This window comes from Hippocampus bargibanti, linkage group LG08, assembly GCF_051943395.1.
Source record: "Hippocampus bargibanti isolate YZ-2025 linkage group LG08, ASM5194339v1, whole genome shotgun sequence".
In the NCBI taxonomy this organism is placed as follows: domain Eukaryota; kingdom Metazoa; phylum Chordata; class Actinopteri; order Syngnathiformes; family Syngnathidae; genus Hippocampus; species Hippocampus bargibanti.
Genome location: NC_142741.1, coordinates 8,931,074 through 8,944,875, shown reverse-complemented (window position 1 = coordinate 8,944,875; position 13,802 = coordinate 8,931,074). Strand labels below are relative to the sequence as shown.

At 49.9% G+C, this 13,802-nt stretch overlaps 2 protein-coding genes across 2 annotated transcripts in view; both read right to left on the bottom strand.

Moving 5' to 3' along the window:
- The window catches only part of gdap2 (ganglioside induced differentiation associated protein 2), a 127,446-nt gene that overhangs the window by 62,729 nt on the left and 50,915 nt on the right, over positions 1–13,802 (bottom strand). The window lies entirely within an intron of this gene.
- On the bottom strand, positions 6,477–12,424 carry LOC148894517 (uncharacterized). The gene is made up of 2 exons (XM_089003355.1): positions 8,010–12,424; positions 6,477–7,940 (listed from the first exon to the last, which is right to left on the bottom strand). The coding sequence occupies exons 1-2, from the start codon at positions 8,878–8,880 to the stop codon at positions 7,381–7,383; spliced, it is 1,431 nt and encodes a 476-aa protein (XP_088859481.1). The 5' UTR covers positions 8,881–12,424; the 3' UTR covers positions 6,477–7,380.

The window sequence follows — 13,802 nt, the reverse complement described above, 5'->3', positions numbered from 1 at the left end:
TACAATGAAACTCTGGGAAAGAGTAGTTGAAGCAAGACTAAGAGCAGAAGTGAACATTTGTGAGCAGCAGTATGGCTTCATGCCAAAAAAAGAGTACGACAGATGCAGTGTTTGCTTTAAGAATGCTGATAGAGAAGTACAGAGAAGGTCAGAAGGAATTGCATTGTGTCTTTGTAGATCTGGAGAAAGCGGATGACAGGGTGCCCAGAGAAGAGCTGTGGCATTGCATGAGGAAGTCTGGAGTGACGGAAAAGTATGTCAGAGCGGTACAAGACATGTATCATGACTGTAAGACAGTTGTGAGGTGTGCTGTCGGCATGACTGAGGAATTCAAGGTGGAGGTGGGACTCCACCAGGGGTCAGCTCTGAGCCCCTTCTTGTTTGCTATGGTGATGGACAGGCTGACAGACGATGTTAGACAAGAATCTCCTTGGACCATGGTGTTTGCAGATGACATTGTGATCTGTAGCGAGAACAGGGAACGGGTGGCGGAGAAACTAGAGATGTGGAGATATTCCCTGGAAAAGAGAGGAATGAAGATCAGTCGCAGCAAGACGGAATATATGTGTGTGAATGAGAGGGATCCAAGTGCAGGAGTGATGCTACAGGGAGAAGAGATAAAGAAGGTGGAAGAAGTACTTGGGGTCAACTGTCCAGAGCAATGGAGAGTGTGAAAAAGAGGTGAAGAAGCGTGTCCAGGCAGGCTGGAGCGGCTGGAGAAAAATGTCAGATGTGATGTGTGATAGAAGGGTTTCAGCTAGGATGAAAGGAAAAGTGTATAAAACCGTGGTGAGACCAGCCATGATGTTTGGACTGAAGATAGTGCCACTGAAGAAAAGACAGGAAGCAGAGCTGGAGGTAGCAGAGCTGAAGATGTTGAGGTTTTCTTTGGGAGTGACCAGGTTGGATAGGATCAGGAATGAGTACATTAGAGGCACAACTCATATTAGAGGCTTTGGAGAGAAAGTCAGAGAGGCCAGACTGAGATGGTTTGGACATGTCCAGAGGAGAGAGAGTGACTATATCGGGAGAAGGATGCTGAGCCTTGAACTGCCAGGCAGGAGACCGAGAGGAAGACCGAAGAGGAGGTTTATGAATGTGGTCAAAGAGGACATGAAGATAGCTGGTGTGAGAGAAGAGGATGCACAAAACCGGGATAGATGGAGGACACTGATTCGCTGTGGCGACCCCTGAGGGGAAAAGCCGAAAGGAAAAGAAGAAGATATATATATATATATATATATATATATATATATATATATCCATCCATCCATCCATCCATCCATCTTCTGCCGCTTATCCGGGGTCGGGTCGCGGGGGCAGCAGCTTCAGTAGGGAAGCCCAGACTTCCCTCTCCCCAGCCACTTCTTCCAGCTCGTCCTGGCGGATCCCGAGGCGTTCCCATGCCAGCTGGGAGACATAGTCTCTCCAGAGTGTTCTGGGTCGTCCCCGGGATCTCCTGCCAGTGGGGCATGCCCGGAACACCTCACGAGGGAGACGTCCCGGGGGCATCCTAATCAGATGCCCGAGCCACCTCATCTGGCTCCTCTCGATGTGGAGGAGAAGCGGCTCGACTTTGAGCCCCTCCCGGATGACCGAGCTTCTCACCTTATCTCTAAGGGAGAGCCCGGACACCCGACGGAGAAAGCTCATTTTGGCCGCTTGCATCCGGGATCTCGTTCTTTCGGACACAACCCATAGCTCGTGACCATAGATGAGGGTTGGGACGTAGATCGACCGGTAGATTGAGAGCTTTGCTTTTTGGCTCAGCTCCTTCTTCACCACGACAGATCGGTACAAAGTCCGCATCACGGCAGACGCCGCACCGATCCGCCTGTCGACCTCTCGATCCCTTTCACCCTCACTCGTGAACAAGACACCCAGATACTTAAACTCCTCCACTTGAGGCAAAATCTCCTCCCCGACCCGGAGAGGGCACTCCACCCTTTTCCGACTGAGAACCATTGTCTCAGATTTGGAGGTGCTGATTCTCATCCCAGCCGCTTCACATTCGGCTGCGAAACGCTCCAGCGAGAGTTGGAGAGCTCCACTTGAAGGCCCCAACAGTACAACATCATCTGCAAAAAGCAGAGATGCTATACTGAGGCTACCAAAACAGAAACCTTCAACGCTTCGGCTGCGCCTAGAAATTCTGTCCATAAAGGTTATGAACAGAATCGGTGACAAAGGGCAGCCTTGGCGGAGCCCAACCCTCACTGGAAACGGTTCCGACTTACTGCCGGCAATGCGAACCAGACTCTGACATTGGTCATATAGGGACCGAACGGCCCGTATCAGCCGCTCCTGTACCCCATACTCCCGAAGTACCCTCCACAGAACTCCACGAGGGACACGGTCAAACGCTTTCTCCAAGTCCACAAAACACATGTAGAGTGGTTGGGCGAATTCCCATGCGCCCTCGAGGACCCTGCTAAGGGTGTAGAGCTGGTCCACTGTTCCGCGGCTGGGACGAAAACCACACTGTTCCTCCTCAATCTGAGGCTCGACTTTCCGACGGACCCGCCCCTCTAGGACCCCTGAATAGACCTTTCCAGGGAGGCTGAGGAGTGTGATCCCTCTGTAGTTGGAACACACCCTCCGGTCCCCCTTTTTAAAAAGGGGGACCACCACCCCGGTCTGCCAATCCAGAGGCACTCTCCCCGATGACTACGCAATGTTGCAGAGGCGTGTCAGCCAGGACAGCCCCACAACATCCAGAGCCTTTAGGAACTCCGGTCGGATCTCATCCACCCCCGGGGCCTTGCCACCGAGGAGCTTTTTAACCACCTCGGTGACTTCAGTCACAAGGATCGGAGGGCCCACCTCGGAGTCCCCAGACACTGCTTCCTCCAAGGAAGGCGTGTTGGTGGAGTTGAGGAGGTCTTCGAAGTACTCTGCCCACCGGTTCACGACGTCTCGAGTCGAAGTCAGCAGCGCCCCACCCTCACTGTACACAGTGTTAGTGGTGCACTGCTTTCCCCTCCCGAGACGCCGAATGGTGGACCAGAATTTCCTCGAAGCGGTCCGGAAGTCGGCTTCCATGGCCTCACCGAACTCTTCCCATGCCCGTGTTTTTGCTTCGGCGACCACCGAGGCTGCATTCCGCTTGGCTAGTCGATACGTGTCAGCTGTCTCAGGAGTCCCACAGGCTATATAAGCCCGGTAGGACTCCTTCTTCAGCTTTACGGCATCCCTTACTACTGGTGTCCACCAGCGAGTACGGGGATTGCCTCCACGACAGGCACCGACCACCTTACGGCCGCAACTCTGATTTGCCGCCTCAGCAAGGGAGGTACGGAACATGGTCCATTCGGACTCAATGTCCCCCACCTCCCCCAGGACATGTGTATAGTTCTGCCGGAGGTGGGAGTTGAAACTCCTTCTGACATGGGATTCTGCCAGACGTTCCCAACAAACCCTCACAACACGTTTGGGTCTTCCAGGTCGGACTGGCATCTTCCCCCACCAACGGAGCCTACTCACCACCAGGTGGTGATCAGTTGACAGCTCCGCCCCTCTCTTCACTCGAGTGTCCAAAACATGAGGCCGCAAATCCGATGATACAACTATAAAGTCAATCATCGAACTGCGACCAAGGGTGTCCTGGTGCCACGTGCACAAATGGATACCCTTATGTTTGAATAAAGTGTTTGTTATAGACAATCCGTGTTGAGCACAGAAGTCTAATAACAAGACACCACTCCTGTTCTGATCGGGGGGGCCATTCCTCCCAATCATGCCCTTCCAGGTCCCACTGTCATTGCCCACATGAGCATTGAAATCGCCCAGCAGAACAAGGGAGTCCCCAGGGGGAGCGCTCTCCAGCACACCCCCTAAGGTCTCCAAAAAGGATGGGTACACTGAACTGCTGTTTGGTGCATATGCACAGACAACAGTCAGAACCCGTTCCCCCACCTGAAGGCGGAGGGAAGCAACCCTTTCGTCTACTGGGGTGAATCCCAATGTACAGGCGGCGAGTCGGGGGGCAATAAGTATGCCGACACCTGCTCTACGCCTCTCACCGTGGGCAACTCCAGAGTGGAAGAGAGTCCAACCCCTCTCGAGAGGGCTGGTACCGGAACCCAGGCTGTGTGTGGAGGCAAGCCCAACTATGTCTAGTCGGAACTTTTCAACCTCGTGCACCAGCTCAGGCTCCTTCCCTGTAAGAGGTGACATTCCACGTCCCCAGAGCTAGCTTCTGCAGTCGAGGGTCGGACCGCCAGGGTCCCCGCCTTTGGCTGCCGCCCAGCTCACATTGCACCCGACCCCTCTGGCCCCTCCCATGGGTGGTGAGCCCTTGAGAAGGGGGACCCACGTTTCCTCTTCAGGCTGAGCCCGACCGGGCCCCATGGGTGTAGGCCCGGCCACCAGGCGCTCGCCAAACGAGCCCCATCTCCAGGCCTGGCTCCAGAGAGAGGCCCCGGTGACCCGCGTCCGGTCAAGGGAAAACTGAATCCATTTCTCTTTTTCATCATATGTGGTCTTCTGAGTATATATATATATCTTCTTCTTTTTCTGTTCAGTGGCGGTCCGTGCATTTCACACCTAGGCATTCAGTGAAGTCCCGCTTAGTCCGACTTGAACAAATATCCCTTGTAATACCATAATTTATGACACAACGGCTGGAGATATCATTTACAAGAGCACATGCACGCAGTACTGGCCGTGGCATCACCTTAATCGTCTACAACGCAGGCTATTTTCCGGAGCAATTACACATCAATAAATCTGCATCAGCAATTAGAACTTGTCACTATACGTGATACTGCAAAGACGTAAAAATAAAAGGAGATTTAAAATCATTTGTCCACAAAGTTTATGAAGTCCACCAAGAATATGCAATCTTTAACAAGATTTTACGCTAAATTACAAAATGTCAGTTTAATATAAGAAAAACAACAAGACGTTCACAAAACGAACTATTTGTTGAAAATAAAAGTAAACAAATCTTTTTTATTTGTTCTTGAGAATAGGCTTACCTACATGCGACAGCGAGTTGTCCTCTCTTTCAGCCATTGTGGGTTAAAAAAGCGAGGAGATATACTTGGTTTTTCTGCTGAAGTTTCCGGGTTTCCGGGCTGAGGTAAAGTGAGTATCCAATCACAGGACGCGTACGTCATGTTCAACGCGAGGCCCTCTAGCTGGCCTTACTGTGCCAACTCGTGATCTGATTGGCTATTGCAACTGTATATCAACTACATGCCCGTTCATGTACAGCGCACAGACGCCCTCACTGTTGATTCTAAAGGCGTCGGTCAGATTTCATACAGCCTGGCAACACAAACTAGCTGAATTCTGATTGGATTAAAAACTCTGACCTAAAACTACAACACTGAAAGGAGCATAACCAAATGGATATAATATAACATCAAGAAAACAGTATGTATAATAATTATATATATATTTAGAAAAAATACGTTTTCAATTAAATTGACTTTTATTATAATTATGATAATGATGTCTGATTATGTTAGGCCAGCAGAGAAGGCCTTGCTGGCCCTGACAGCCCACCATTGTATATATATATATATATATATATATATATATATACAGTGAGACCTCAACTTACAAACACCTTATCTTACAAACTTTTCGTCTTAAGAACCTTTAATTTATGAAAATTAAACCTTATAATAAGCGCTACTTTCATAATACACTCCCACCACGGCTGGCGGAGGGATCTTCGGTGGAAGCACACGACCGAACAGCGCTCCAGCCGGCGCTACTTTGCTCACCCCCTCTCATTGAATGCACACGTCGATCGCCTACTTGGAGCTTTTTGCTGATAATTTTACTCTGACGGGACCGAAAAAAAAAAAAAAAAAAAAAAAAAAAAAAAAAAAAAACACCACAAGCTCGTGTTCAGCCCAGGAAGACACAAAATAAAATCACAGTCGCTGAGAAGGAGATAATTGAAGAACACGAACGAGGTGTGCATTTGTGTGATTTAGTGGCCGAGCAAGGCTATGCTAAGTCAACAATTGCTCCCATTCTCCGGAACACAGAAACCATCAAAGGTGCGTCTGTTGCAAAAGGTGTTTCCTTGCTCTCAAAGCGACGGTCTCGGGCAATCGAAGAAGTTGAAAAAAAATTCTTTACAGTCCTCATGTAATGTGCTTCTCTTTGTGACTTTATGATATAATGCAGTGTATTTCTTTCATTACAATACAATAGCACATTTATTATACATAGAATAAGGTATGTTGTGTGTAGTTTTAAGGCTTATTTAGTTAAAAACTATATTTTATGGAAACCCAGGAACGGATTATTACCATTTTAATGGTTTCCTATGGGATTTTTTTTTTTTTTTTGAGATACACACTTTTCACCTTACACACTCTGTCTGGGAACCATATAAGTTCGTAAGTTGAGGTCTCACTGTATATATATATATATATATATATATATATATATATATATATATATATATATATATATATATATATATATAAAATCTCATTTTCCGTACCGCTTAATCCTAATTAGGGTCGCGGGGGTTGCTGGAGCCTATCTCTGCTGTCTTCGGGCACGAGGCGGGGGACACCCTGAATTGGTTGCCAGCCAATCGCAGGGCACACAAAGACGTACAACAGTCACTCTCACACTCACACCTAGGGACAATTTGGAGTAGTCAATCTGCCTGCCATGCATGTTTTTGGAGTGTGGGAGGAAACCGGAGTACCCGGAGAAAGCCCACGCGGGTCCGGGGAGAACATGCAAACTCCACACAGGGAGGCCGGACCGGGACGCGAACCGGCGACCTCTCCACCATTGGCACCAAGACCAGCACTCTGTCCCCTGGCTTGAACTCTCGAGGCTGGGCAGGTCTATTGTAGGAGGCTTGCTGCTGTCGTTGGGCCGATTCCATGTGTTCTCGGATAAATGCCCTTCATCCTTTCCCTCATGTCCCCCACATGCTCGATGAGGGTACGTTGTCGGCACGGCTGGTCTTCCCAAGCCTCTTTGGAGATATCCAGCAGTCCCCGGCGACTGTAAGAGTACAACAGCTCAAAGGGTGAAAACCCAGTAGAAGACTGTGGTACCTCCCTCACGGCAAGCAGCAAGTACGGCAGCAGTTGATCCCAGTTTCGGCCATCTTCTTTGATCACTTTCCTCATCATGGCCTTGAGGGTCTTGTTGAACCGGTCTACCAACCCATCCGTCTGTGGGTGGTAGATGGAGGTTCTCAGTTGCTTGACCTTGAGCAGGGCACATAGGTCCTACATGACCTTGGACTGTCAGTATCTCCTTTGGGAATCCCACCCGGCTGGCGAGAGCAAACAGTTCCTTTGCAATCTGCCTAGTGGTAGCCTTTTTGAGGGGAACAGCCTCTGGAAATCGAGTGGCATAATCAACCATAACTAAGATATACTGGTGTCCCTAGCACTTTTTGGTAGAGGCCCAACTATATCCAGCCCAAGCCTCAATGAGCGGGTTTCTGTATGTGGGCTTTGGAGCCACCTGTTGGCACTCGGGGCAAGAACGACAATAGTTCTCCAGATCCTTGTGCACCCCTGGCCAGAAGAACCGTTGCAAGAGTCTCTCTTTTGTCTTTTCGACCCCTAAGTGTCCCCCTAGCAGGTGTGTGTGTGCCAAGTCCAGTACTGTAGCTCGGTGTGGCGGTGGCACGAGAAGTTGTACACATACTTCATCATTTTGCTTCGTTACCTGGTATAATAGCCCCCGGTCAACAGCAAAATGGGGGTATGTGGGACTTGTCCTTTCCCCCAGTACTCCACCCTCTAAAACCTGCACATTTTTCATGGCGTTGGCAAGGGTAGGATCCTGTAACTGGGCTGTACCATACCGGCCTGTTAGAGGAGGCAGCTTCTGGGCCCCTGGGTTCTCATCACCACTAGAAGCCGGGAAATTTTCTGGGGCTGGAGTCTCCTCGGCTGTCTCTGGGCCAGACTCCGTCTCCGGTGGTGCATTTGCTGTCCCTAGGAGAGCACAGGCTTGGGAGAGTGAATTAGGGTGGTAGGCTTGAGTATTCACTGCACGTGTCTTACCTCTCCCCTTCCGAGGGAGTCGGGCCAGTCTTTTCTGTGTTTCTCTCCATAGTGGGTGAAAGGCCGGGCAGTCGCGTCCAATCAGGAGGGGGACAGGGAGAGAGTCAACCACGCCAGCTACCATGCGGATGATTCCCTTGGTTGTTGTAATGGTGAGTTCGGTGGTGTGGTATTCTCTGGTATCTCCGTGGACACAGGAGACTGGGAGGGTTTTCTCTGGAGACAACCTGGTTGGATCCACCAGCGTTTGTCGCACCAAGGTGACCAGGCTTCCGGAGTCCAGCAGGGCTTCAACATCCTGTTGATTCACTGTAACTGGACAGGTGGGGGGTCTTGTTAGTGGGCTGTCACTACACCCCAGGAGGGAGGCATAGTGAGCAGGGTGGGCACTGGAAGAGTCAGCGGTCGGCATGGAGTGTCCCGTTGGTTTTCCACACTGCCATGAGATGTGTCCCGTCTCTCCGCATCTGTAGCATTGTCTGGGCTCAGTGCCCCTGGATATCCGCCACTGTCTGGGTGGGCTTCTGATGCCGCCTGGAGCCATCTTGGTTGTGTTGGGACGCTTGGGCACCTTTGTGCGGGCCATTCCAGTCCTGGGTGGGGATGTGTTGCCGGTTTCCTTCCTGGTCGTTCGTAGCATGTCCGCTGTGGCCTGGTACTGCTCGACTGCTGCCACTGTCTGACAGGCAGTAGTCAGCGACTGCTGACTGATGATCCTTTTTGCCTCATAGGGCAGGGCCCGTAAGTAGCGATCCACGACAATGGCCTCGACCACCTCAGCTGCCGAGCTCATTTCCGGTTCCAGCCACTTCCGGGTGATGCGGGCCAATTCGTGCATCTGTACCCGTGGAGGCTGGTCTGGCTGGAACATTCAGGTGTGGAAGCGCTGTGCCATCCCGAACTTGGTGAGCCCATGTCTGCTGAGAATTTCAGCTTTTAGATAATTGTGTTCTGCTCTGTCTGCGGCCAAGTCCAGGACAGCATTCAGTGATTCCCCTGTCAGGAAGGGGGCTAGCAATCCCACCCATTGCTGCTTGGGCCACCTTTCTCTAGTGGCTGTTGCTCCAAATGTATGCAGGTACACCTCAATATCATCCGTCACCCCCATCTTGGCTAAAAAAAAAAAATCACCCGCCTTCACCCGGGGCATGTTCTTGGTGGCCATTTGTTTTTGCAAGAGCAATTCCTCTGCCTTCAGTTCATTTGCTCTCTTTTGCCAAATTGGCCTGATAGTGGGCTTCCTGACTCGTGAGAAGTTTTTTCAAGATGTCTTCCATTTTTTTTTTTGTAATTGAAGATATTTTCAATTTGGAAAAAAACAAAACACAAACCATCTATGTCCATGCACTTATTAACGCTTGTCCAGTGCCCGCATCCTTCGCCATATGTAATGTCATGAGAGGCTAGCTCTCAGCGGGACAGGACAAGGAGTGCAATGGACGACAGGTTTGAATGCAAACAAAGGTTTTAATAAAACCTAAAAAAGGTTTCAGGGGGAATTCACAAGCAACAAAGGCAAAAATAGCGTCTCTTCCGATACTTAAATCATAATAAAGTCTCTTCTGAGGTGAAACTGAAGACGGAGTTCTTTTCCATGAGTTTCTAGGCCTCACCCATCTTGATGTCCTCCTCATGTAGCCTAGCCACCTTTCGCAAGGGTCTGAATCCTAGTGTCCTGTCGTATGGTCCCAACTGGCAATGAGTTCCACGCAGCAATCAGTTTCTCCACAGAGCACAGCAACAGAGCTTGTCTCCCCCGGCCTCACACTCAGAGGCTCTCTGCCTATATATATTCTTGCTGTTCACCTCCACCGATGTTAAATATTGATAGAGTGTTTTTTATACACATCCGTAAACATCAAGTTTAGTTTAGTACATACTATGTTATTTCATGTTTAGTTTAGTCTATAGATGTATATAGCTTATTAGTTAACGAGTTGCGTATGCAGAGTGTGACAAGTATCAAATTTCAGTCTAATGTTCTCCCAACACTTGTCCGTAGCTGATTGGCTCAGTCGAGACGATGTCATCAACTTCTGTGTGTTTAAACTAATTTGAGGAGGTGAGCTTGGTGCTCTTGGCTTCCCGCTCCGACGAGAGATGTTCTCCATTTGTTTTACTAGAATAAGTAGTCTTTTCTGTTCACCATCTATCGTCCCCGCTGGTATTTCATCATAAAACTCAGTTGAACTCCGAACCAGAAGAGAAACAGGAATTAGACTCCAACAAATATGTTCGTCAGGGGGGAGATGTTGGGGTAATTCGCGATACAAACATCTCTAAACAACGCTTTAGAATCTTTGTTTACATTTTGGACTTCCTGATACGTCATATCCTGCCTTCCCTTACATGATGTCGCATTTACATTACGTCACATCCTAATGCGTCACACACTGTGTGCCGCATAAATACAGTGAGACCTCAACTTACAAACACCTTATCTTACAAACTTTTCGTCTTAAGAACGTCAAATTTATAAAAATTAAACCTTATAATAAGCACTATTTTCATAATACACACCCACCACGGCTGGCGGAGTGATCTTCGGCGGAAGCACACGACCGAACAGCGCTCCAGCCGGCGCTACTTTGCACACCCCCTCTCATTGAATGCACACGTCGATCGCCTACTTGGAGTTTTTTGCTGATAATTTTACTATGATGGGACCGAAAAAAAACCACCACAGGCTCGTGTTCAGCCCAAGAAGACACAAAATAAAATCACTGTTGCTGATCCCCAAGATGGCGCCCCCCTGTGTGGCTGCCTCCACAGCAGCTCCTTCCCTTTCTTGTCTTTTTCATTTTTTTACTTTTCCGTTTTTGATTTGTCTAATTTCGTTCCCTAAACCTACGGAGAGGAGATGGGCATCTTCTCTTTTGCTCATTATTTTTTACTTTTTCACCGCTCCTGTTAACGGGGAATCCACTCACACGCGGAATCCCATTGTTTACAGTCGAGACCAGCTACTAGCATGGCGAGCTAATAGCGGACTAGTGGCCGCCGCACCAGACATCCCCGATGAACTGAAGAGGAGGAAACGAGGATGTTGGGCCGGGAAAGATCAAAAGAACGAGAAAATACCGACACGTTCTCCCGTCCGTCATCATGGGGAATGTGAGATCGCTCCCGAATAAAATGGACGAGCTGGCGGCGCTAACGCGGCACCAGAGGGCGTACCGGGAAGCCAGCTTGCTACTCGTCACAGAGACATGGCTATCGACAATCAGTTTGTTTTTCAGCATTTTTGACCACGACATTCATCAAGGAGGAGACTGTGCTGAGCGGTTGCGCCTTTTCGGCAGCATGAATATGCCAGTACTGTTTTTGAATGGGCGGAATGTCGGTGCCATTCGACTGCCATCGCTGGACACCAAAGGGGCCATTGTGCTTTTTTGCGCCTGTAATGGGCAGCATCTTCACAGCCCCGCTTTGTTCAGTGGAAGGTCGGTGCTGTTGGACAGTCTGCGGCTGGATGGATGCATGGCTTGAGGAGCCCGCGATAAGAAGAAAGGAGCGTCAGCGCAGAGCGCCGATGCGTATATGGAATTGTCGCGGGATGTAATTGAAGCTGATTTATGGGGGACAGGAGATGTGAGACAATCTCTTTTCGTCAATGGATGCTACAGCTGCGTGTTTGCTTTCAAAATTTAGCTTGTAGTCGACGTGCACATTCCACCATGATGTCCCTGATCCGCTGGTGAAGAGACGCTTTGATCCTTTCCTCCTCCTCTTTCATCTGGAACTGCTTTATGTAACAAAGAGGGTACAGAAAGTGCTTAAGAATGAATGTCTCTCTGTGTCTTTGTGTTGTCATGTTATTTGTTACTTGTTTTTTTTGTTCTTTTGACTTCAAAACGGCGCCGTGAGAGTGGCTGCCTTTCCAGCAGCTCCTGTGTTTTGCTTTTCTACTTTCATTTCTTTCATAACTTTGCTGCTGTGAAATGTAAATTTCTCCACTGCGAGACTAATAAAGGCAAATCCAATCCAATCCAATCACTCCGGACGCCCACGCAGAGTTGGAGGGCTTCCAACTCGTACGAGCGGACAGAAATGAAGGCAGCGGTAAGCAGAAAGGAGGGGAGATTGCCGTATTTGTGAATGACAAATGGTGCAACCCTGGGCACATCACGGTGAAGGAAAAACTCTGCACTCGCAACATCGAGCTGCTAGCCGTTAGCCTCCGGCCACATTACTTGCCACGGGAATTCTCACACGTCATAGCCGTGACGACGTACATTCCCCCTACGGCAAATGGCGGCGCTGCCTCCGATGCCCTCATGACTGTTGTAAACAAGCTGCAAACCCAGTCCCCCAACGCCTTGTTCATCATCTCGGGGGACTTCAATCACGTTTCCCTGAAATCCTCCCTCCCAACATTCACACAGTATGTAACTTGTGCCACCCGAGACAATATCATATTGGACCTATTTTTTTCAAACGCCAAGGATGCATACAATCCCTCCCCCCTCCCCCCTCTCGGAAGAGCAGACCACAATATGGTTTATCTCCAGCCTGTGTACAAACTTGTCCAGAGGCAACCAGCTGTGACCCACACGATCAGAAGATGGTCCACAGAAGCTGAAGAAGCTCTGCGGGACTGTTTTGACTCAACCAGGTGGGAGCTCTTTACTGAGATTCATGGGGAGGACATTGACTCACTCACCAACACCATCACAGACTACATTAACTTTTGTGAACAAAACACTGTACCCACCAGGACTGTGCGGTGTTTTGCCAACAACAAACCATGGATTAATCCCGACATAAAAGTCCTCCTGAAGGAGAAGAAAAGGGCTTTTGTGTCGGGCAACAGAAAGGAACTGAAGGCCGTGCAGATCCAACTGAGGAGGAAGATCAGAGAGGGGAAGAAGGCCTACAGGATGAAAATGGAGGAGCAGCTGCAAGCCAGCAATGTCGCTGGTGTCTGGAAGGGCCTGAAAAACATCTCAGGCCACAAAAGCCCACCAACTCTCACTGTGGCCTTACCCCCCCTGCCCCCTCTCACGACCAGCTTTCCACAACCAACATCTGCCCTCCCAACCGTTGCCACACCCTCAGCCGCCACTCTGCCTGCTGGTTCCTGCCTGTCTGTCAGTTCCCGACTCCTCAAGACCTGCTCCGACCAGCTGTGTGTCATTGTCCAGCACCTGTTCAACCTGAGCCTGAAGCTGGGCAGAGTTCCACAGCTGTGGAAAACGTCATGCCTGGTCTCAGTGCCCAAGATTGCCAACCCAAAAGAGCTCAACAGCTACAGACCGGTGGCGCTGAAAGTCTCACCTGATGAAGAGACTCGTACTCGCCCACCTGCGACCGCTGGCAAGCTCATCGCTGGACCCGCTACAGTTTGCCTACCAGCCCGGCATCGGTGTGGAGGATGCCATCATCTACCTCCTCCATACGGCGTTGCTGCACCTGGAGAATGCTGGGAGCACGGTGAGGATCACGTTCTTCGATTTCTCCAGTGCCTTCAACACCATCCAGCCAAATCTACTGGGGGACAAACTGCGGCATGCCGGAGTCGACCATCACCTCACATCCTGGATTACAGATTACCTCACAAACAGGCCACAGTACGTGAGGGTAAAGAACTGTGAGTCGGGCAGGCTTCTCTGCAGCACCGGAGCGCCGCAGGGAACAGTCCTGGCTCCATTCCTCTTCACCCTCTACACCTCGGACTTCAACTACAACACCCCAACCTGCCACCTTCAGAAGTTCTCTGACGACTCAGCTATTGTCGGCCTCATTACAGAGGGAGACGATAGGGAGTACAGGGGACTGACAAAGGACTTTGTG

Coding starts and splice junctions, on each gene's coding strand:
- LOC148894517 (XM_089003355.1), bottom strand. CDS start 8,880: ATGTTCCAGCCAGACCAGCCTCCACGGGTACAGATGCACGAATTGGCC. Junction 7,941..8,009: donor ACTCCCTCGGAAGGGGAGAG/GTAAGACACGTG, acceptor GTGCTCTCCTAG/GGACAGCAAATGCACCACCG.